The sequence below is a fragment of the Acomys russatus genome, chromosome 6 (genome assembly GCF_903995435.1).
Source record: "Acomys russatus chromosome 6, mAcoRus1.1, whole genome shotgun sequence".
NCBI lineage: Eukaryota > Metazoa > Chordata > Mammalia > Rodentia > Muridae > Acomys > Acomys russatus.
The window spans coordinates 67,090,275-67,114,851 of NC_067142.1; the positions used below are offsets into that span (position 1 = coordinate 67,090,275).

At 51.0% G+C, this 24,577-nt stretch overlaps 1 protein-coding gene across 4 annotated transcripts; it reads left to right on the forward strand.

Moving 5' to 3' along the window:
• The first annotated feature begins 6,768 nt into the window (after window positions 1–6,768).
• Window positions 6,769–24,201, forward strand: Nectin4 (nectin cell adhesion molecule 4). 4 transcript variants are annotated; one of them, XM_051147870.1, is made up of 9 exons: window positions 6,769–7,161; window positions 16,304–16,663; window positions 18,792–19,082; window positions 20,094–20,214; window positions 21,283–21,431; window positions 21,634–21,790; window positions 22,203–22,278; window positions 22,801–22,875; window positions 23,218–24,201. In XM_051147870.1, exons 1-9 carry the CDS (start codon window positions 7,086–7,088, stop codon window positions 23,440–23,442), a joined length of 1,530 nt encoding a protein of 509 aa, XP_051003827.1. In that variant the 5' UTR covers window positions 6,769–7,085; the 3' UTR covers window positions 23,443–24,201. The 4 variants fall into 4 exon arrangements, with proteins under 4 accessions (XP_051003827.1, XP_051003829.1, XP_051003828.1 ...); XM_051147871.1 differs by having other exon boundaries at window positions 6,770–7,161; window positions 21,637–21,790; XM_051147872.1 differs by lacking the exon at window positions 22,801–22,875.
• The last annotated feature ends 376 nt before the right edge of the window (window positions 24,202–24,577 follow it).

Sequence of the window (24,577 nt, forward strand, 5' to 3'; positions counted from 1 at the left end):
CCTATCCTCAGTACTGTTCAGTGCACACAGCAAGACAACACTTAGACCAGCGAGTCTCTGTCACACTCTCAAGACTTTCACAGTCCCCTCCTATATCCTCCGTGCTGCCTCATCTGTCAGGCCTTCTCTCTGCCTCTCTATTGTCTCTGACCTGTCTATATTTTCCTATATTTTCTAGCCACTTGCCTTGGCATGGCCCTCTATGACACCAATTTCGACTCCGTTCTTTGCTCAAAGAGAACATGGACAATTGAGATCAAAGGACTGGCCAGGAAAATAAGTTGCATGAGGCCATGTCAGGAGAGCTCCTTTGGCTGCACATGAGCTGCAAAGTATTTGATAGAAGTGGGAGGGTGTGGTGGCACATGCCTTTAGTTCCAGCACTTGGGAGGAAGAGGCAGGCAGATCTCTGACTTCGAAACTGGACTAGTCTATAGGATGGCCAGGGCATAGAGAAAGCCTGTCTCAAAGGTGGGGGGGGGGGGGAGAAACCACTGTCTAATAGGATATATCATTAGTCATTGAGGATGAGAACTGAGAGCAAACAGTATGGGAATTAAGAGGTCCCAGTGGTGGGCAGTAGGCATCCAGACATTTCTCTTAATGGCTCTCTCTTGTTCAGATTTTTATCTCTGGAATTCCTCTCCAGGAGCTGGTGAGATGGTTCAGTAGGTAGAGGTGCTGGCTACTAAGCCTGATGACCTGAGTTTGAGTCCCCAGACCCACATGGTGGAAGGAGAGAACTGACTTCTGCCAACTTGTCCTCTGCATGAGGGACATTGTATGCACATCCCCACCCCCAACAATCCTCACAATGCATAAATGTAATTTCTGTTCTTTAGGGATTATTTGTCTATCATCTTTTGCTTTTGCTATTGGTGGTACTGGTTGGTTTTTTTTGTTTTGTTTTGTTTTGTTTTTTTGTTTTGCTTTTGTTTTTTGAGATAAGGTTTTTCTGTGTAACAGCCCTGGACTCACTTTGTTGTTCAGGTTGGCTTTGAACTCACAGAGATCCACCTGCCTCTGCCTCCCGAGTGCTAGGATTAAAGGCCAGAACTGCCCAGTGAAAAGGCTCCCATATAGAATACAGGCACTCCAGAAGACTTCCTTCCACTGAAAAAAACGCCTCGGCTCCCATGTGTCCTAGGTGACAGCACTTGCTTACTTCCTTTTTCCTCCTAGTGTGGCTTTTTTTCTGCTCATTTGTGTCTGTTTGTTTTCACTTGTTTTTCTTTTAGGGTTTGCCCTTTCTGCCTTAGGGAGCCACCACCCGGCTTATCCAGGAATGGCTAGACATCTTCCCTTCAACTGCATCTTAGGACTACACCAGTGTGTGGAACCCCTTGGCATAATCATAAGGCCTGGACCACCGATGAGGACCTGTGAACACTCTACAGGACTTTCCCAGCCATTTCCCCCATAGAAGACCTAAGTGAGTGTAAGCCTAGCTGCAGGGAGGGTAAAGCTGGCAAGGTAGGTTAGATGCCAGTCCTTGTTCCTCTGCCCTTTGCATATAGCTCCTAGACCGAGGCTCTTGACCTGGCTATTACCAGAGGAAGTAGAGATTCCTGATTCCTGATTCCTAACCCTTTTACACTTAAGCTGCTTCTACACCCGAAGGAGAAACCAACTCAGGAAGACTTCAAGGTAAAGCTGGACAGCAGGATAGACTGACCTGGGGGCTGTCTCCACATACAGGTGGGCTCCCTGGGAGGAGCGCGGACAGGGAGGACACAACCCCGGTCCTCACTAGAGTCCATTTTGCCCCCCCCAATAAATCCTCAGTCTCCCCTCTTACCTTTGCTCTTGCTTTCTTAACCCCGCTACATCTTCTGCTAACTGTTGTCACCACTCAGAAGATCAGTTTGCACAAGAGTTCCTATGCTCAGCCCATGCCAGCTGGGGCCTAAATCAACAGCCTTCTAAAACTGTCAGGTCATCCATAAACACAGGGTAAAATAATAAAGGCTTTTGTCTCTTAACCCGTGTTCTAGCCACTGAGATTGCGGAAGTGTGTTTATAGAGGCTGAGGGCGAGTAAAGAGGAGGGGCTCTGCCTTTCAACTGGGTCTGTTGAGAAACAGGACCCAAATGTGCCTTGTGTTCAGCCCTCTCGCTTCCTTTTTTTTTTTTGGTTTTTCAAGACAGGGTTTCTCTGTGTAGCCTTGACTGTCCCGGACTCACTTTGTAGACCAGGCTGGCCTCGAACTCACAGCGATCCGCCTGCCTCTGCCTCCCGAGTGCTGGGATTAAAGGCGTGCGCCACCACGCCGGGCCCTCTCTCTTCCTTGGTGGCTTACTTAGTCCAGCTTTGGAACCCTTGAGGAGCCACCAGGCCCAGCCCCCCCTGAGCTCAAAGGGATGTTGTTAGGCAACCAGGAAACGTGGTTGTCATTAAAAGATGGGCTGGGTATTGAGACTGCATGATTGGCAGATAAGAAACAGCACAGCCACACAGCAACATTTAGGTGGACTATCTTGGAAATCAAGATGCCACCATCCCAATATTGGGCATGGTGAGGTTTTAGGGTGAGGGGTGGGGTGCGGGGGGGAGGGGCAAAGGCATTTTTCAGTGTAGGAAGGGCTTCTGGAGACCCTGTGCTATGTATGGGGGGAGTTTCTCTCCACATCTGCACAAGTGGAGAGGTGTCCTGTGGAGAGACAGCAGTGAACACAAAGCTAACCTGCTGCAGCCTCAGTCCGGAGGGGGAGGGGGGGGAATGGAGTCAATTCCAATTATCAGTAACTGTCTACCGCGCCAGCCAGAACCCCACAACTTTCTGTGCAAACTACAGAGGAAGCAGGAGGAAGAATGTTCGAGGAACAGCTTATCAAATCCGTGCAAAATGGAGCGTCGACATTTCTTCCACACCCAAGCTTCTACCTAGTTGCATTCTGACTTATTTTTCACCCTCCTCTCTCTCAGTGCCAGAGTCTCCTTCAAGCGTCTGTCTGTTCTCTGACCTGGAATCTTGCTGCAGACAAACAGAATATTGCTCACTACAGGAGATCTCTTATTTACTCCTCCTACCCTAGGCCCATTCTCCTGACACCCCACCCTGTCCCTTCCCACTTTGACCCACTCCCTTCCTCCCTTGATCGCTCAATCTGACCCTCACTCTCACTCTTCTTCCCCCACACCACTCCACCCAGCCTTGTCCCTCCCTGACTCACTTCAGGTCCCATTGTCACAAACAAAAAATTTCAGCACAACCCTCTCCAACCGGTTTGGCTTAGGTGTGCAGCCTTCCACGGGGATTGAGACCAGTTTAAGTGAGTGCCCGGACACATGCAGAGGATACCCACGTGGGTCTGGACAGAGGCAGGAGCATGTATGTTAGCAACACTTACTCAGAGACACACAAAGGAGACACGTGATGGGGAGTCTAACTTGCTGCCAATGTATATGCGTCTGTCTTCTCCTGACTGAGGGGCCCTTGAGGGCAGAGATCATGTGTCGTATGTCTCTGCCACCTCCCTTGAGTCTGACGCAGTGATTTTCATTAAATGTCGGTTGAGTGGATGTGCATTTGCAGGCGCGTACAATGATGCTACACAGACCGATGCACGTGCTGAGGATGCCATCCATTGTGGCTTGAATTGTTCCTGTTCTTAGAGCCCAGAGTGTAGGTGGGAGTTGGGCAGGGGAGGCATGACAGGAATGGGACGCCAATAGAGAAGAAAGAATTGCACTCTGAAATGTAGACATTGGTCTGGGAAGGCTTCCATAGCCATTATCTTCAGATAGCCCCGACCCGAAATCTAGCTTCCCCCGAAATTCATTCCAGAAGAGAATAGAAAAGGCCGGAGCATAGAGCATATTCTTCAGGAGTATGGTTCCTGTGAGACATCACAGTACTGAGGGAAGTAGGGAATAAAAAGGGACTTGAAGATAAATAATTATTAGGTGAGGAAAGAGAGAGTCCTACCTCAAAGACGTAGGTGGCTGCCTTACTCTCTGTGGCCAGTGACACCTGCAGCCCCCATTTTTAAAGGCTGTTTACTAACTCTATCCATGAAGATGTGGGTGTGTTTGTTACCTTAACACCACCTCGGAGAAGTTCTGTTTCCCTTCAGTGTTCCCTCGAAATAAAAGTTGGGGTAAGTGAGTTGGGAGATGTTGTGGCTGGTCGCACTTTGGGAGGAAGGGTACATTATGAATGGACCAGTCAAAGCAGCCTGGGTACTCAGCTTGTGATCTAGCTGCTTTCCCTTCTCCCCACCCCCCTGCCTCAGTTTCTCCAGTGACTTCCTGTACCTAGAGGGATGAGTCCGTGGGAAGGAAAGAGCTCCTCTGAGAGCATGTGATAGGATCCAAGGTGTGATAATTATAATTATAACACAGGATGCTCCCCCTCCCATCCCCCCTGGCCCTACCCCACCCCTGCCACGCTGGATCTCAAAGCAGCATCGGGGTGGGGCTGTTCCCCTGGCATAGGTGGGGACCTGAGTCCTGAAGAGGGGAAGGGGTTTGCCAAGGTGGAGGTGGAGAGAAATTAAAAGTTTTGGCATCCTGCCTGACTCTGCCTCTGACCTGCAGGAAATAGCCCTCGGGGGAGAGGTCACTATCATAATCACTCCTGAGAGGTGGGATCTGGTGACCTGTCTACTCTAAGGGCAGTGTTAAAGTCCAGATTACACCCCCAGGTCACTTACAGTCATCTGAGAACTCTGCTGGCCTTACCACCTTCTCAATACTGACATTTGTTTGCTCAGAAATGCAGGGCTTCATAAAAAAATGCACTTAGTTCCCATTAAGGGTTGCAAACTGCCTTGGCATGCTTGACTGGACAAGATTATAAAACAAGCCCAACTCTCAAGGACTTCACAGAGGCCAGCTGTCATCCTTTCCCTCAGCCTAACATGTTCACTGAACCTCTGCCATACAACAGGCCTCAATCAATGGCTCTTGCATTAAAGCTTACAATTTAGTTACGGAGATAAGATGAGCACAAATTATGAGCACGCAAGCTATAATAAAGAGACCGGCAGAAGCTGAGGAAGAAGAAAAGAGAAAGATTTATGTTGAGTGGGAGGCACTGGGAAGGCTTTGTGGGAGATGTGGCATTTGAGGTCAGTTTTGAGAGATGAGTAAGGGGTCTGAGGAAGTGGCTGAGTGGCAGAGAGCCTGTGTGCACAAAGCCCTGCTCCTAAGCCTCCACCTAAAAAAACCAACCAACCAACAAATAACCTGAACAGGTAGAGTCGGGGGAAGTAGTGATGGAAAATATTCTGTTGATTACTTGCCTATGTATTGATACTTATTCTTCCTTTCTCTTTGTTCTGGATATGAGACCTATGTAACCTCTATATTTTCTTTTTATTTTTCTTTTTTTGGTTTTTCGAGACAGGGTTTCTCTGTGTAGCCTTGGCCATCCTGGACTCACTTTGTAGACCAGACTGGCCTCGAACTCACAGCGATGTGCCTACCTCTGCCTCCCGAGTGCTGGGATTAAAGGCGTGCGGCACCACGCCCGGCTCACCTCTATATTTTCTTTCCCCGGCGTGTCTCCATCTTTATTTATGTGTCTTTCTTACCATTATCATCCTTCATGCCAAGCAGTGCTTTTAATCCCAGCACTCAAGAGGCAGAGGCAGGTGCGTCTCTGAGTTCGAGGCCAGCCTGGTCTACAGAGCGAATTCCGGGATAGCTGAGGCTACACAGCGAAACCCTGTCTTGAAAAAAAAAAAACCAACAAAAAGATATTGTTCTGTTGTTTGAGGTGAGCTTCACATAGCCCAGGATAGCCTAAAATTCTATGTAGCGAAAGCTGTCCAAGAAATCTTGATCCTTCTGCCGTTGCCTCCTCCCAAGTGCTGGGACCACAGGTGTGCATCAGCATGTCTGGCTTTTACCTGTCTGAAATTCCAGTTTGCCAGAGATCTTGCCTCTCTCTTTCAGGGGCTTAAAATCTGCCCCTTCTTCTGGTTCTCCAGCTGTCACTTGGTGAATACTTCTGTTCACCCAAATTGGAAATATGCAGTCAGGTGAGGATAAGTGTCATGGGAGTACTGGAGTAGAGGAAAATCAATTATCATCTTTGCAAAGTCCAGATGTGCTGCCCTCCCCCTGATCATGGGGGGGGGGCCGGGGGGCGCCAGAGAATCCTCCTCCTTTTAAAACTCCTGGTCAGATGTCAAGTTGTGGAGTGAAGGTGCTGAGAGGAAACCAGGAATCCACAGGGCTAATTCTTTGGTCAGTCAATCCACCTCTCCCATGCAGGGAACAGGCCAGAGAAAAGCGGTGAGGGTCTTTCTTAAGGGTCTCTGAACCAGCTTCCCATTTCCAGAAAAGCACTAGAAACTTGACCATCCTCTGGAAAGTCCAGTCTCCGATTCGGCCCTTCTGAGGGATGCGGTAGATGGGCCAGCAAGCCAGGGGCCTCCTCGGTTCTCCTCCTCTGATTCTGTGGCACCAGAACTGAGCCCTTTATGAGTTTGAGGAACATGCCAAGGACCCCAGGAAACAGCTGACCTGGCAGGCACGTGAGATGATTGGGTTCCTTTTCACAACAAGGGCCTTGCCCCTGTTCATCCCGGTGCCTCTCTCTTTAAGACACCCAGGCTTCCTTGTTCCACGCCCCCCCCCCCACTAGGGGCTCCCCTTCACAGCTCCATCCATACCCTCACAGGTAAAAGCCCCTGTTGAGGATGAGATCCTGCTGTCCGCACCCAGGTCCTTCCCTTCTTCCCTCCCTCCCTGGAGCCCATTAGCTAGCCCAGGCCGTGGGGGCGGTGGCTGCGGAGTCTTCTCTCTGTGCCAGGCCCGGCCCCCGGAGACGCACCTGTTCTGACCTGCTTAGCAGGTTCCCAGGTTTCTGCCTTCGTTGTTGGCCACGGCGTGGGAAGCAGCTCTGGGGGAGCTCCGGGCTCCCGAACACACGGCTTCTTGGGGGTAGCCACAGCTGGGTGGGTAGAACTGGGGCCTGGGTCCCCTAGCGGAGACCCAAGTGGGTTAGGTAGGTACGTCAGTGCCTGGGGACTCCGTGACTTCCTGCCTTCTGGGTCAGACCCAGTTCCAGAACCGGCTCCCAGGGAGAACTCCGTGGAACTCCAGAATCACTGGGCAGGTCTGCCTTCCAGCCAATGCCCCTGTCCCTGGGAGCCGAGATGTGGTGCCCTGAAGCCTGGCTGCTGCTCTTGTTCCTGGCATCGTTTACAGGTAGGACTTACCTGAACCGTCAGGACTCTCGTTTCTGAGCCCTACCTGGCAGAGACAGGGACACACACACACACACACACACACTCACACACACACGCACCACATACAAACATTTCTTTTCTTTGGAATCTAGGTGAAGGAGACCATCTGTCCCGTTCCATTTGCCAGCAGTGCCCCCAGAAGAACCCATGTAGCTCTTCCTTCTCAAGTCCCCTCTGAGACCCAAAACCAGGCCACTTAATGGCTGCAGTCCCTAAGTAACTCTGTCAAAGCTTTGCTTGCCACAGCTTCTGTGGGTGGATATATATATATATATATATATCCGGAGCAGGTGGCCTTGAAGGTGGAAGCCAAGGACCCCCACCTCAGCCCAGGGTTTCCTGAAGACCTTATGGCCTACCTAACTGGGCTTCAAAACTGCCTTACCACACACAGGAAACCTGGTGCCTAGGGAGTGGGTGGGCACTTCTGTTTTCTTTTTCCTCTCATGATAATATTCTGAGCACCAAAATTGAGGTGCTTGTTGAAGGACTACAGGAGAGCCAAGAGACTCCTCTTACACCAGCTCCCCTCCTTCCCTGGCACACACACACACACACACACACACACACACACACACACACACAAATAGGTGTAGAATAATGACATGGGGGAGAGTAACGATTGGGGGAGGTCAGAAGGTAAAAGGCTTTCTATATGGGACATAGTCCACTCTTATTTATTTATTATCTCTCCATTCCCTCTGTTGGATGCCTTGAACTATACTTATATTTTCTGCCTGCCTGCCTGATATATATAAACCATGTATAAATTATAGGGATGTATCACTTTTGGGGAAGGAGTGTGTACACAGTGAGTCCATAGTACGATGCCATTGGGCAGTTCCTGGGAGTGAGGACAGTAGGATGCTCACCTGAGAAAGAAGCGGCCACAAGGCACTGTCTGTCCTCCAGCAGCGCTTGGCCATTTCCTCCCAGCTCTCATTCTCAGGCGAAGCTCAAGAGAGCAAGGTGCAGTAGATGCCCAGAGCGGCAGTATTCGAGGTAGCTCTCACTTTGGGGCTGACGACAGAAGGGTGGATGGTCCACTCTCTCACCACAGGATCCCAAGCTCCAACCTTTGCCACCTGTACTTGCCTCCACCTTCCTTTCAGATAGCCCAGAGGGTGTGGCCTCCTGCTGGGCCAGGGAACCCAACAGACACTTTTCCTGTAGAATCTACCCACTCCTGAAGAAGAAGGGAGTCGAGCTGTCTCAGGGCTTGGGTGGGATCAAAGGGATCACCACTTCAACCTTCAACTCCTTCATTTTACAGATGGGGAAATCAAGAGAAATGGCCAGGCAGGGGAGGGCTGCAAGGCTACTCAGCGTTAAAAGCATGACCAGGGTTAGTGTCTTGGTCACTTGACTTCTTGTTAAAAACAAACAAGCAAACAAACAACAACAACAACAAAAATCCCAGCATCCTGGGTCCCAGTCAGCGTACTACATGTTGGCTATAGAACAGGAAGAATATGATCCCTACCTTCCTTTTCCACGATGCAAAGGCAAAACTGTTCTTTCTAAAAGAAGCCCAGTGAAGAAGGAAAGAGCTCCTGGCTAGAAAACTACTCCAGACTTCACCCAGGTCTGAGAGAAGCTATGCCAAGGAGAGAGGCTGCCTCCAGGATTGCCCAGGAAGCTGGTAACTAGCCAGGTGTTATGGTACCTTCTGCTACTGTGAGCTACCCAGAGGCGGCTATTCCCAGGGATCCTGGAAACTTGGACTATGGGGCCACCACCCCAGGATGAGATAGTCCCATCATCCCTATTCTGCCTTCCCTGTGTGTAGGCATCTCCTTAATGCCCACCCACCAAACCTAAACTAACTAGGTCTCTATGTGTGTCTGTGAACACCCCTCAAAGTTGGAGATCTGGAGAACTTCAGTTCTGCTCCCATTTCTTCCGTTAATTTGTTGGGTGTTTTTGAACCGCTAAGAGACTCTTGATTCAGGCAGCGAGAAGGACTGGGGTGGTCCCTGCAGACCTTTTGACCCTGAAATACTAGGCTTCTGGAATTATCCAGGTTCTGGCTTGAAGTGGGGAGCTTGTGGTGTTTGAACGACTGACTAGCCTCCCTGTGGCAGAAAAGATCCTTCCCAAAGATGAGGCCTTCCCAAAGTGACGCCTGCCCCCCAACTCTAGGGCCATTAGAGCTCTGAGGCCTAGGGCTCTGCCCCACCTCTGACAGGGAGAGGAGCCCAGGCTTGGGAGGCGCCTCCAACACCACAGTTCTTTGTTTCTCCTTAATGGGATGAGTTTCCGGGTGAGGTCTCCTCCCTCCTCCATCTCTTGCCCTAGGGCTGGGGGGGGGGTGTGTCTGACTCTATGAACCACTTTTCCAATAGGATCCTGGTTCCTAACTCTTTGGGTGCTGCAGGACCTAGGAGTGAGCTGTTCCAAGAATGCTAAATTCTGTCCTCTGAGGGTTAGGATCAACTTTCTGTTGGAATTAATTTCCTAGAAAGGGAGGGGCCCCCATCCCTGCTTTTCTGCTCCTGATGACAGAGGTGGGCAGGCCCTTTCCTGTCGGGCCTACCCAAACCCAGAGAAGCCAAAAGGGAGGTTTGCTTCCCCGCCCAATTGTAGGGAAGCAGGAGAATCCCAGGGAAGCCCTTGGCCCTGGTGACCCTGGTCCCATCCTCGCGTTTTGTAGTGATGTGACTGAGGTGAAAGACCCCAGCCACAGAGATGGCAGTGAGGAGTTGAGTGGGCACAGAGTCCCGTCTTCTAGAGCACAGATGGCCTTGGAAACCAGAGGTCCTCAGGCAAAGTGAATGAAATGGGTGCTAGCCACTGAGGGGAGCAAGCCCTGTAAGGAGAGACTGCCTGCCATATCTGGCCTCCAGAACCTACACTAATCTAAAGACTGGGCACACAAGGGATGGGAATGAAGAGTGGGAAACTGAGTCAGGAGTGCAGAGAGTAGAGGGACTTTGGGGTCTAGATCTGGGAACAAAATCTAAAGCAATTGAAGTTCTGGATGGGAGGGGGTCATCCACTTGTTGCCTGGGGGATTTTGGGAATATTCTGTCACTAGAACAGAAACCAATATGGTGTCTGTGGCCTCAGGAGCTATTCCCATGGTTTTCTGTACCACCTTTGCCCTCCCCCCCTCACAACCCCCCCCATCCCATCCCACCACTTCTCTAAAACTGTTCTGAAAGCTAAGGTTGAGGCTGTGATAAAGCAGAGCTGGCCACAGTAGAGAGGTGGGGGTGGGTGGGGGCAGAATTCGGTGGGAAGTTAGATCTCAGGAGTTTGAACGCTGGGTCTCCCACCCACAGTGGTGACTCAGCAGGGCTCAGACTCTGGCTCCGGGGGGTTTAGGGGACTTATCTGTGCTGAGAGCTGTGTCTAAGGCAGAGCTGGCTGCCTCTAGAACTGTCTTTCCCATTGTTCTTTCTTCCCCTCTGTTTCTTGTGTGCCCCCCTCCCCCTCCCCAGACACTAATCTGTGGGTGGGCACTTTGCCGGGCTTGAGAAACTCTTGCTAAGCTGAGGGGCTTAGGAAAAGTAGGGGGTAAGTGAGGGAGGTGGGTGAAGGCGGAGGGAAAGTTTTCAGGTTTTCAAAGTTCTTCGATTCCAAGGCCAAGGTTATGTATGGGCCAGGGAAGGACCAACATTGGCTTTTCTTTGTTTATGTCATCTTGGGTGGATGGGGGTGGGGCGGGGTCTAGATGCTTCTTTCTTTTCTTACCTCAAACTAACACACCTGCGTCAACCTTTTCTGGTGAAGCTGGGAAGGGAAGCAAGAGTTAACAAAATAGACCGAGACCCTAGCCAGCTTCGACCCCTCCCCCTAGCAGGTACATCCCCCCCCCCCCCTTTGCTTCCCACCAAACCTGCACCAGACAGCTCTAACCCCAGGCCTAGAGCCAGAGCTGGTTTTTCTGGTGGTGGCAAGGAGCAAAGCCCTGACAGAGATTCCCAGGAAAGACTTTTTGCTTGGGGGGCCAGAAGTCCTGGGGGGGTGCCCGGGGTGTGGCCATAGGGGATAAAAAGGGTGGGAGTCCCTTTTGTAGAAGACACCCAAAGAACAGGAGAGAGGGAACCTTTGTTTTGTTTGTCAGAGAGGCCTGGTGGCGATTTCCCATAACCTGGAGGGACAATGACGTCATCTCTGGTTACCTCCACCTTGGGCCTGAGACGGAGTCTACCCTGAAGACTCCGGGTGAGATGAGGAGGGTTGCCAGGGGCAACAGTAGAATGGGCAGAAGCCCAGAGCCACACACTGACCAGACGCAGCTGAGCCAGCTGTGTGGAAGCCAAGACAAACTACATCAAAATATTTACTATGTGTGCAGGGTTCTGCAGGACGGGTAGGTGTCCCATGTGTTCAGAGGGTGAGACATATATGTAATGGTGCAATGCATATATGTTCGTATGCTAATGCACAGCTCTTCCCTCTGGGTGTAGAAAGGTTAGGATGTATATTTTTCCCTGAGGAGAGATGTGAACACATATATGTATGAGACATTCCCCAAGTTCTTGAAAGAAAATAGCTTCACTCACATGCACGCAAACTAGAAAAACTGGCCTAGCCCTCATCCAAAAATACCACAAACCTTCAGACACAAAAGATGGTTGTTCTCTTTGGCACACAGGCACACTTCTAGGACCCCTGTGTGTATATATATTCTTTTATTCGCCAGCAGAAGATGCTGATAGGTAAAAGTCCCACAAAAGGAAAGACCTTGTTCCCAAAGATGTTGCTGTGGCTGAATATCTGTAAGGGCCAGCCTCAGTTTCCCCTTTGGAGCTCAGAGACCAGGCCTTACACAGAGAGGAAAGTTGGAGCCAAGGAACAGGCTAGGGTGTAGCCAGCTAGCCCAAGCCAGGGATGGAGGACCTGTCTGGGAGCGGGGCGGGGTACACAAAGGGCAGGGCCCCAAAGAGGCCTGAGGGGGCCTGGCCAGGGGTGGGGGAGGCTGAGGGCAGGGATCCCGTCTGGCCAGTTGGGCTTGTTCTCTCCCTTGCGCAAGGCGGCGGTGGCTGTGGCTAGGCCTGCTGCTGTGTGGCAGCTTCTGAGTCACTAAGGCCTCTGACCAGCGTCCTGGTGCTCCTTGAGAGGAGGGGTGGGGCGAGTCAGGGGGAGGAGGGGGAGGAGGGGGAGGAGGAGGTGGAGGCGTGCTCAAGAAGCTAGAGTCCACCAGCCTCAGCACACAGCAAGCAGCAGGAGGGTCTGTGGGCTTGGCCTGGCCTGGCTACTACATGCCCATAAGGTGACCTCACCAAGCAGGCGGTGTGTCTCCTTCAGTCTGGTGACATCATCAGGTTGACGCCAGGCAGGCACTGGGTGGGGGAGAGGAGGAAGCAATCCTGGCCTGCCTTGGCTTGGGAGCCTGGGCTCCTGGGTCCACTGAGCGCAGGACAAGGATACTTGGGCTCAAGTTGTCTTAGCTCATAGCTTTTGATTTAGAAGATGAACTGAAGGCCGTTGGGGATGCCTCAGCCTGAGGGACTTCCATTAAATAGTGGCTTTAGGACAGTGTGGGTTCTGTAGGAGCAGTTCTGAAGGAAGTCTCCTGCTGTACTGGGTTCCTCAAGTCTGCAAAACTGAGCCTTATACCTTCAGGGTGAGGACCTTGGGCTCACAGATTAGGAACACTGAGGATGGAAGGGAGACTCAGGCATGTGTGATAGGTACCTAGTTCTCAATGTGTCCTAAGGAGGGGCTGGGGGGCAGAATATGAGTGATTTTTGGTGGGGGTGGAGGCAGAATATGGGTGATTTGTGGTGGGGTGGGGGCCAGAGTAGAGATAAGGATGGACATATATAGGCTGGAGAGATGGCTCAGCAGTTTAAGAGCACTTGTTTTTGCAGAGGACCTGAGTATAATTCCCAAAATCCACATGGCAGTTGACAGCCATCTGTAACTCCAGTTCTAGGACATTGGATGCTCTCAAGGGGCACCAGGCACCTTGTAAACATTTATGCCAGCCAAACATTCATACACATAAAATAAATATAAATAAATAAATAAATAAATAAATAAATAAAATTTAAGGGCAAAACTATGGGATCTGACAGTGCCACAGAAATAGATTTTTGGAAGGACTTGGGTCTTCTAGTGGGGCAGGGCTTGGGGTCCCTGTGCCCTGCATCCACATCATTGTGACGTAAATCCACATCAGTGTTTTGCAGCAGAGTGAGATGGACAGCTCCTACCCCACCCCACCCCCAGCCCTTGGCAACCTCGCTCCCTTTAGTGCTTAGGAGAAGGAGGTACCTGGGAGGGGTGCAAGTGGTTAGCTGGACTCCCAGGCTGGGCTGGGTGGGACCAATGTCAGCTTAGGCAGGTCAAGGCCCTGGTATCTGGCCCTGCAGGTCTGTCCTGTCCAGTCTGGGGCCCTCCCAACTCACAGCATCATCCTTCCCTCTACCCCTCCTATCAGAGCTACAAGAGCCCTTCATTTGTCTCATTGGAACCCTCTGCTGCTCTGGGCTTCACTTCCTTGCTACATGCCTATCTCCATCCCCTTCTTCCTTTGTCCGGTCCAGAGATGCTCCCTTTGGCAGTGAACCTAGATAGCCAGCCTATCTTGCCTTTACCCCAAGGTTACCATGCCAACACTTTCCCTGCCTAGTCCAAGTAAGGGACAGTGCATTCCTCTTGACTCTACCTTTTTTTTTCCCCCCTGCTGTCTATCTCTTTCATGCATTTGCTCAATCATTTGTATAGTCTTTTTGTTTTTGAGGGGTAGAGATTGAGACATTGTCTCCCTGCTGCCCAGGATGGCCTTGAACACCAGATCTTCTTGTCTGAGCCTTCCCAAGTGTTGGGATTGCCAAGTATGGGCTACCATGCCTGGCTTCATTCATTCATTCATTCATTCATTCACTCACTCACTCACTCATTCAATCAATCAATAAACGTTCATCAAGGTCCACATATGACTGACCGAACATGAAACCAGAAGCCACATTTTTAAACATGGGATGCATGACCCTGTTCTGACTCTTATGGAGCTCAATGCCTTGGGAAAAGAGACCAAGAAGACAGAAAGTTTAATCTATAGGTTACAGGGCTATGATTGGGGTTAAAGCAGAGTGCCAGGAAAGCACAGGGGCAGGGCACCTGAAGCCGCCTGAGGTGGGGGAAGGGAGGAGGACTGGGGAGGAAATGATGCCTAAGCAGAGTCTTAAGGCATGAGTAGGAGTTCTCCAGACAGAGATGAGTAGGAGCCACCAGACACAGGGAGGGGAGCATTCCACGCAGGGGTACACTGTGAGTAAAGACGACAGGCAACAGGGTGTGTGGGGTGCTGGTTAGAGGCAGGGACTATAAGCGGTTGCAAGGATGCAGGGAAGGAGCCCCTGCCCTCTCAGAGTCCTCTCCTGCCCTGGTGCAGGCCCTGGCCCTGGGTTTTGTCTGTTTTTTCATAACCTAGGCATTCCCAGGCCCAACCGCCTTTATACGTTACTCATCCTGGACACCATCAGTTATCTCTGCTCTTGCCTGGTCCTCACCTCTCCTCAGTGACTGAATCTCCATCAAATGTCCCCTTTTATCTGCCCGGTACCACCTTGCCAGAGTGGCAGCTATGGCCGGCCTCATGGTGTCCCCCTCGGTCTCCTTCCATGACCTGCTTTCTGGTCACACTGCACTTGGTCACCTGCTTCGTACCACTTGCCGGCTAGGGAAGCTTTGGTGACTCCTTATTTCCTCTTGACTAAATTTGAATTCCTTTTCCTGGCATGGGCAGTCTCCGGCTATTTGGACCCACCCTGCCCCAGGTATATTTTCCACTGCTGCTTAGCACACACACCCTACCTTAGGTTGAGTCCTCTTTCTCTTTGCTTCCTGAACCAGCTGCCAACCTCTCTCTCCCCCTCTTAGTGTTTGCTTACCTTGATCCTGCACCTACAGTGCCTCTCCAGGTCTCCGGGGCCTCCTGATCCCACCCGACACGTGCATGAAGCCTTCCCTCATGACTCCTGCATCCCTCAAACAACCCATGACGAACCACCAAACACTAAACCAGAAACCACTGTTGCAACTCAGATGCAGTGGTGCCTCCTGTAATCCAAGCACTCTGGAGGCTGAGGCAGGAGAACAGTGAGTTTGAAGCCAGCCCAGCAGGCTACATAGTCAGCCCTGTCTTTAAAAAAAAAAAGAAGAGGAAGAGGAGAAAAGGAAAGAAAGAAAGAAATTATCATTGCATGATTTTATCTATGTCTAGGTAGATAGATAGATATCTGACATTTATATTTTTTCCTCCTAAACACACTCATGTTCCATGAGGGCAGGAAATGGATCTCTATTTGTCAGTAAGGGTATGTAATGAATGTATCTAATTTCAAAACTCCAAATGCTTCATACAGCTGCTCATCGATTATGAAAACACTAGTCCCTGGTCCCTGGTTCTCGCTCAACATTCTGACCCAGTTGCTGTACCTGCTGTGACCTCGTCTTCCCAGGTTGCTGACCTGGGGGCTCTTTCTGTCTCTAGTGACGTGCTGGTTCCTGCCCCTAGACCTCAGTTCGTGCCATTCCTCCCACATAGAATACCTCCTTCTCTCTGGGAATCTAGGTCTCTCAGCTTCAAGCCATGTGAAAAATGTTCCCAAGGGGCCCGTCGGGATGGACCTTACCCTCCCAACACGCCCTATTCCAGGCACCAAGTGTTCTAAACCTTTTCCGTGGCCCCTCACCATTCTTTCCGGAAAGCACTCGCTTTTAATCCTTTGGTAGATTGAACCTCATGTGAAATTTGTCCTTGGTTTCCTGGTTCTGTGTGCAGAGACTCCCTCCATCTCCTTGGGGGCAGGAGCTAAGTATCTGGTCCTGTTATAGTTTCTCACTTTGCTCAAGTAGAATCCCAGGCTGCAGAAGGGTGAGTGTTCCATAAATCACCCGTGTGGCCTTAGGCAAGCCACTTCCCTTCTCTGCATCTCAGTTTCCTCCTGTTAAATGGCGATAATAACGCCTACTTCTTGAGAATGCCGTGTGGTTCTAATGAGGTAATGGACTGAATGCGCTTTGCAAGCACAAATCTCTCCAGGAGTTCCGGCTGCCTTTGCTGTCATTATCATTACGGATGCGTTCCCTTGGTTCTGGCGGTTCTCCTCATCCTGGCTGCCTCTGTCTGCCCCCTGCAGGCCGATGCTCCGCGGGTGAGCTGGAGACCTCGGACTTGGTGACAGTGGTGCTGGGCCAAGACGCAAAACTGCCCTGCTTCTACCGAGGGGCTCCGGATGAACAGGTGGGGCAGGTGGCTTGGGCTCGGGTGGACCCAAACGAGGGCCCCCGGGAGCTGGCCCTACTGCACTCCAAATATGGCCTTCATGTGAGCCCCGCCTATGAGGACCGCGTGGAGCAACCACCGCCCCCACGAGACCCTCTGGACGGCTCCGTCCTCCTGCGCAACGCTGTGCAAGCAGACGAGGGCGAGTACGAATGCAGAGTCAGCACCTTCCCAGCCGGCAGCTTTCAGGCACGGATGAGGCTTCGTGTTCTGGGTGAGTGGGGCCAGCTAGGCATGATCAGTATTGCTGAGTGGGTGGAAGGCGGGAGAACGGACCGGACTGCAGAGATGCGTGAGACAGGCAGTACAGGCAGGCATGAAAGTATCCGTGTATCAGGAAGTTGGTCCTACGGATGGCGTGAACTTCCCTCTGTGACCTTTGTCCATCTAGAGCAGCATTTTACCGGCTTATTCTGTCTTCTGCACAGCTTTTCAAAGAGCCGACTGCCCGACTGCATTTTCTCCTCTTCTCCAAGCTGCTCTTGCTCGTTCTTGTCACAGTTCTACAAAAGACGCCAACTCAAAGCTGCCGTCACCATCTTAAGGCTCTATGGTTTTAAAGTGTAGGAGCCCCAGATATGGACGTGAGGCCCAGCTGTGATATGCCTATATGTGAGCAGGGACGCTATGTTACTACAGTCCTTGACTGGGCCTAAGACCACAATCACTTTATTTTTTATTTTTATTTATTTATTATTTTTTTTTTTCTGAGACAGGGTCTCTCTCTGTTAGCCTTGGCTGTCCTGGACTCGCCTTGTAGACCAGGCTGGCCTCGAATTCACAGTGATCCATCTGCCTCTGCCTCCTGAGTGCTGAGATTAAAGGCAGGCGCCACAACACCCGCCTGTTTTTTGGTTTTTTAAGACAGAGTTTTTCTTTGTAGCCTTGGCTGTCCTGGATTTGCTCTGTAGACCAGACTGGACTTGAACTCACAGTCATCCACCTGCCTCGGCCTCCTGAGTGCTGGGATTAAAGGCGTGCGCCACCACCGCCCGGCTTCACAATCACTTTTTAACTGCTACCTTGCACCACAGGCACCTGTGCTGGTCAACCTGGACCTATGGTCAAGTTGTCTTCACAATTTTGTGCTTGAGCTGTTTTTGACACTAGAAATAAAAGCCTTCATGGTTTTGCTTTGGGTGGAAGTTAGTAAGTAACATAAGCCTTGGAGGGAAAAATGAAATGAAACTTGAGTGTGAAAAAAACAAACCTGGACAGAGTGGTACATATCTATACATACAGTGTTGTTTTTTTAAATGTTATAGAGGAGTTTATTAAATGAGCATGGGGAGAGAAGGAAAGGAGAGAGGGGTATCCCCAGAGAGAGTGGGGGGGGGGGAGGGTAGGGGGAAGACAGACAGACAGACAGACAGAGGAAGAGAGGGGAGAGAGAGGAAGAGGAAGAGCACATACAGTGTTCTTGAAGCTGGGTCAGGGAGATGGAGAATTTGAGGTACACACGCACACCCCAAAACAAAATCTATGAATCTAGGCTTTGTCACTTAAGAACTAATGACCTATGCCAGGTGTGGTGGCGCACATCTTTAATCTCAGCCCTTGGGAGGCAGAGGCAGACAGATCTCTGTGAGTTTGAAGTCAGCCTGGTCCTCAAAGGGAGTCCAGGACAGCCAGGACTATGAGAAACCCTGTCTCGAAAAACCAAAACAAACAAAAAACTGATGACCTGCAATAAATCAATGAACTCCTCCTCCTCCCCCCACCTTCCCGAGCTTTGGTTTCCTCATCTGAAGAACAGGCATAATGATACTCACCTCACTAGTTAGTTAGCAGGGTTAAATGAGATAATGTATGTAAAATATTAACATAATAGTTGGCACATGGTAAGTAATGGTTATTATTATTATTATTATTATTATTATTATTATTACATAGATAGTATCTAATTAGTTTTTAAATTATTTTTATTTTTTTTAAATGACCTATGTTTGAGGCCAGCCTGATCTACAGAGCTATTCCAGGATAGCCAGGGCTACATATACAGAGAAACTCTATCTCAAAAAAAAAAAAATTACCTATGCACAGTGTAAAAAATTCTAATTATACCATTGATCTGGCTGGGTAAGGTGGCACACACCTGTAATCCCAGCACTTGGGAAGGCAGAGGCAGGCAGATCTCTATGAGTTCGAGGCCAGCCTAGTCTACAAAGTGAGTTCTGGGACAGTCAGGGCTATACAGAGAAACCCTGTCTTGAAAAACCAAAAAAGAAAAAAAGAAAGAAAGGTGGACTGAAGTTTGCAACTGGGTAAGACTGAAATGGGATGGAGAGAGGGCTCCTGATGGGGACTGTGCAGATCTTTCATACCTCTCCCTCCATCCACAGTGCCTCCCCTCCCTTCACTGAACCCTGGCCCACCACTAGAAGAGGGCCAGGGCCTGACGTTGGCAGCCTCTTGCACTGCTGAGGGCAGCCCAGCTCCCAGTGTGACCTGGGACACAGAGGTCAAAGGGTCACAGTCCAGCCGCTCCTTCAAGCACTCACGTTCAGCAGCTGTCACTTCAGAGTTTTACTTGGTGCCTAGCCGAAGCATGAATGGGCAGCCACTTACCTGTGTGGTGTCTCACCCTGGCCTCCTCCAAAACCAAAGAATCACCCACACCCTCCAAGTGGCCTGTGAGTATTGACATGTATGGGTAAGGTGTCCCTAAGTTCTGAAAATAGTGTTATTACACTGACCCTGAGCCATGCCAGGAGGGTTAGCCTGAGTCTGGAATCCACAGTCTGATCCACAGGTACAAGAGCTCGGGTCAGTCTCGATGCTCTGGGAAAATTACTGTAATCTTTGTGAACTTTTCTGTTTGTTTGTTTGTTTTGAGACAGGGTTTCTCTGTGCAGCCCTGGCTATCCTGGAACTCACTCTGTAGACCAGGCTGGCCTCAAACTCAGGGATCCACCCGCCTCTGCCCCTGGAGTGCTGGGATTAAAGGCGTGTGCCACCACTGCCTGGCGTCTCTGTGAGCCTTATAGGAGAGACTGCCTTGTTTTTGTTACAGTGTTGATGGGCGAATAAAAATATATAAATGTGGGATTGAAAGTGTTTGCAAAATATACAATTTAGGGCTGGGAGACAGCCTTGAGACAAACCCCCATTCTGCTATTTACCAACAGTTATTTAATCTTGTTAGACTTCATTTTCTTTACCAGAAAATGAGTGTAATTATACCAACTTTACAAGATTCTGATGAGTATTGGCATCCATGCAAGCAAAGCATCTCCCAGATCTTAAATCCTAAAGGGCTCAGTAAACAATAGTTCCCAGCATTAGACTTCAAGCCCAAACTACGCTGTCATTTGGCACAAAGTAGGCACTCAGCAAGTGCTTGTTAAGAAAATGAACAAACTGGTGGGTTGTTAGGCATCCATTGAGAGCCTGCTCTGTGAGCAACACTATGCTAGAAGCCACCGGAGACCCAGAAGGAGTGTGAGACTCCGTTATCCCAAGGGACTTATGGGTGCATGGTAGAAGTCTGAGCTTGGGGGTGGGGGGTGGGGTGGCGGGAAGCAATGTGGCCAGGAGCTGTGGATGAGGGTAGAGGGAGGCTATTCTAGCAGGGGAAGAAGGGCTTCAAAGAATCACGGATTAAGGCATCTTCCCGTTCTTCCTCCTCCTTCCTCCCACTCCAGTCCTTGCAGAGGCCTCTGTAAGGGGCCTTGAGGACCAAAGCTTGTGGCATGTTGGCCGAGAAGGAGCTACTCTCAAGTGCCTGAGTGAAGGACAGCCCCCTCCCTCATACAACTGGACACGGTAAGGGCCTAGAATCCCCTCGTCCACTTTTTAAAAAGATTTATTTTTACGTATACAGCGTTCTGCTTGCATGTACACTTACACACCAGAAGAGGGCACCAAATCTCATTATGGATGGTTGTGAGCCACCATGTGATTGCTGGGAATTGAACTCAGGACCTTTGGAAGAGCAGGCAGTGCACTTAACCGCTGAGCTATCTCTCCAGCCTGCATCTTTTCCTTTTCAGGGCCAGAATGAACTCATTATGAGCTAGAGCCACATACTCTGAACCCTAAATAAGTTGGGGCATATGTTCAGACCAATATAAAACTATACATAGTCAAAAATATTACAGGCTTGTTCCAGGGACTGTGTGGTTACCCATAGGGAATATGAAGATATCTTTAAATTATGAAATATAACTATATTAACGTTGTATATATTTGTGAGTGCTAAAAGTACATGAGACAAAAAGACAGCAGACTATAACTGCGGTCATACCAACACTCTTTATAACCATTATGTCTCAGCACCTCAGAAACACTGACCCACTTCCACCAGTTCCTTCAACAGTCCTTGCTTGTTTTTATGGAAAGGGGTAGGCTATGCATGAGTGTAAGCCGTAGGCATGTTCTTACATGTGGACACATGAACGATACATGTGGCCTTGTGCCTTGGGCTAGGTTTGTTTACTCTGATATGCAATATCATACGTGTTGGAGCATGCAGTCACAGTTTTCAAGTACCTCTGAGCCCAGCTGGGAATGGAGTATCCTCTTGTATGGACTTTATAGCATGTATACCTGTTACCTGGTACTGGATGACGTGATGCCTATGGGAGCATGTGGGATGGCACGCGTGTGGATCTTCCCCAAGTGTGTGTGGGGGTGCCCGGGTCAGGCTGGGCGGCAGGGAGAAAGAACCTCTGCCTAGACCTGTCTAGGGTAGGGAGGGGCACCGTGGGAACAGCCTGAGGCTTTGGGTGACGTCATGGGGGAGGGGGGGGGATGAAGAGCTGTCTGGGCATGTTGAGTGGTGGCAGCCTTAGCTTGCCCCAGCCGGCACCCTTCAGCTTCCCTGTCTTTCAGGCTGGATGGACCTCTGCCTAGTGGGATGCGAGTAAAAGGGGACACTCTAGGCTTTCCTCCACTGACTACTGAGCACAGTGGCATCTACGTCTGTCACGTCAGCAATGAACGTTCTTCAAGGGATTCTCAGGTCATCGTGGAAGTTCTTGGTAAGTACAGCGCTTGGAGAACAGAGAAAAGGATGCTGCGTCCAGAGCTGGGGGTGGGCAATGGGAAACAAGACGGAGAAAGAAATGGGAAAGGATGTATATTTTGGAGAAGGTTATGCTGAGTGGGTAGCCGTGGACGTGGGGTCTACAGTGGATGAGGGAAGGAGTTGGGAGTGCATCTCAGACACTGGCCTGTCTCCAGCAGACCCTCAGGATTCAGGAAAGCAGGTGGACCTGGTGTCGGCCTCCGTGGTGGTAGTGGGTGTGATTGCCGCACTCTTGTTCTGCCTCCTGGTGGTGGTGGTAGTACTCATGTCCCGATATCATCGACGAAAAGCGCAGCAGATGACCCAGAAATAGTGAGTAGTGGCTGCTCTGAGTGGGCGGGAATGAGCCGAGAACAAAGAGGAACGAAGCGGGAGGCGAGCCGGGAGAGCGGAGGAGTCTGTGTAGCCTAATAACGATTGGACAGTGCGCGCCTCAGAGGTGGGCGGAGTCTTTGGGGAAGTGAAAGCCTGGGACCTGGAGTACAGCCGGATGAGGAGACTTATGCCTGAGAGACGCACAAGTTCATATTCCCCCGGGTACCACCTCTATGCATACTGGAGCGATACGTAGCTCATGGGTACTACACAGCCACCCAGCCACATTGTCATCTTCAGCCACACACATTCACACTTGCAGGCACTCACACCCTCCAGCCACAGGCTCAGCCCTGCTTTAGGAGCCTGGCACTGCTCTCAGTCCCTAACCAGAAGATGTCTTTCCCAGTGAGGAGGAGCTGACTTTGACCCGGGAGAACTCCATCCGGAGGCTGCATTCTCACCACACGGACCCTAGGAGCCAGGTGTGTGCTAAGGTTGGGTGCGTGTAGGGGCGGGGGGGGGACGGGGGGGGGGAGGCGGGACGGTGTGGGTGGTGGGTGGGGTGCAGCGGTGGGGGAGGGGGAAGAGCACACAAGTTTGCTTGGTTCTGGCTCCTCTATAGATATACCAGGTCTGGCTGCTTACTCATAGCTGGAGCTGCTGCGATATTAGCTGGGGTAGGGGGGTGGGGTGGAAGGAGTGGGGGTGGTGGGTGGGGGTGGTCGTGGTAGATGCTTTGGGGCTGCTAGGGCTTCTCTTTGCAACACCCCCTTAGCTCTGGGCTGGGGGCTGCTCTAAGAATCCACCACCAATGCTGGTTCTGGGGTGGATTTGGGGGAGTCAGTGAGGGAATTGAGGCTGTTTGTGTCAGAGAGATATGGACCTGTGGGTTGGGGGGAAAGTGACTGGGGTGGAAGCTGGTGGAGGATGAGAGAGATGAAGAGACTGGAGGGGAAGAGACTGAGCTTTCTTCTAACTCCTCCCCTATGTCCGGGCCTCTGCAGCCGGAGGAGAGTGTAGGGCTGAGAGCCGAGGGCCACCCTGATAGTCTCAAGGACAACAGTAGCTGCTCTGTGATGGTGAGGCCCCCCCGGCCCCACTGGTGTCCCCAACACTCTCCTCAGGCCCCTCTCCTGGCCCCAGAGGTGGTGTGACAGCAGCCCCCATCTCATCCCTGGCTCACGTATAAGCCCTGCCCCCCATTTCTGCTATGCCTTTCTTCTCTGTTTTCCCACCCCTATGTACGACACTTGTTCTTGCCCCCACCTCCGACCCCCCCAAATTTCCAAGCCCCTATGCCTCTGGGACAGCCATTGCCCATGCTTTACCTGACCTCTGACCCCACGCCAACCCAGCCCTACCCTACTGTATCTGCCTGTTTGATCTTGATTCCTGACTTATCTTCCGCCCTTGGTCTCCAGAGTGAAGAGCCAGAGGGCCGCAGCTACTCCACGTTGACCACAGTGAGAGAGATCGAAACACAGACCGAACTGCTCTCTCCAGGCTCTGGGCGGACAGAGGAGGATGATGATCAGGATGAAGGCATCAAACAGGCCATGAACCATTTTGTTCAGGAGAACGGGACCCTGAGGGCCAAACCCACAGGCAATGGAATCTACATCAACGGGCGAGGGCACTTGGTCTGACCCAGGTCTGCTGCCTCTCTCCCTGAGGCCTGGCTTCTTCTGCTTCCATGGGGGATGTCAGCTCTTCTTAGGCGAAACCTCCTTAGATGCCTGCGTTTCTTTAGGAAGATGTTTCCCACCCTACTGACTGCTCCACTTTTACCTCCAATCCTTCTGTGTTCATTAGGAGGGGCTCCGCTGGTTGAGTGCCTCCCACCATTGTGTTAGGTCATTCTGTGTGTGTGTGTGTGTGTGTGTGTGTGTGTGTGTGTGTGCATTCATGACTGTATTTGCATGGAGGGGTGACCATCCATGGTGCGCACTGTACTGTTGTGTTAAAAGTCCAAGAGAATGGCATGTGTGCCACAGGATTTGCCGCTGTGTGCAGAGCAGTGCTAGGGTGTGCTTTGTGACCTTATGTGTGCCTTATGTGTGACCTCTGCCTGCAGGTGCAGGTATTTCCCTCAGACCCCAGAGCAGTATTAGTGATGCAGAGGTGTTGGCAGTGGGAGGTGGAGACTGTGGGCCAGATCCAGGTGTGCGGGCACAGCTGGAGCTAGAACCTGACCTCCAAAGTGGGGGAGCTGTGTTCCCAGCCCTTGGGAGCCAAGTGTGAAGCAGGCATCCAGGGGTCTGCCAGAGGCCTGAACTGTCACAGAAGCCCTCTGCCCTCTGGTGGCCTGTGAGCCCGCTGCATGAACATACCTTCTGTAAATTATCCTCCAAGGGAGCTTCTGTTCAGACTCCTTTAAGAGACACTGAAAAGGCAAACAAACAAACTTTTTTGATTTATGTGCATGCTTTTTACTACGTTTGTTTAAGCAAGGCTAGCCCACATAGGCATTCAACAAAACTGCTTAGCAGACCCCACAGCAGCAGTTAATTCCTGTGAGTCTGGAAAGTTCTCTTCCAGGGCACCTTCACCCAAAGAGGCTTGGGGAGGTTGGGGGTCGGGGAGCTGACGGCTGGTGGAGTATGGAACCTGGGGTATGAGGTATAAAGGCTGGGAAAGGAGGCTAAGGATGGCGTTGCCTGGCTCCCATGCCCCTCCGCTATTCTAGTTGTGTCTACAGTAGTTTGTGCCATCACGGAGTTGGGACTTGGTGTCAAAGGCTTCTGGCTCAGTTGTGTTGAGGACAGAGGGTAGCAGAGAAGG

Bases quoted from the DNA above. Each gene is read 5' to 3' on its own strand.
- Nectin4 (XM_051147870.1), top strand. From the start codon at position 7,086: ATGCCCCTGTCCCTGGGAGCCGAGATGTGGTGCCCTGAAGCCTGGCTG. The intron at 7,162-16,303 runs GTAGGACTTACC...TGCCCCCTGCAG, and splicing joins GTTCCTGGCATCGTTTACAG to GCCGATGCTCCGCGGGTGAG. The intron at 16,664-18,791 runs GTGAGTGGGGCC...CTCCATCCACAG, and splicing joins GATGAGGCTTCGTGTTCTGG to TGCCTCCCCTCCCTTCACTG.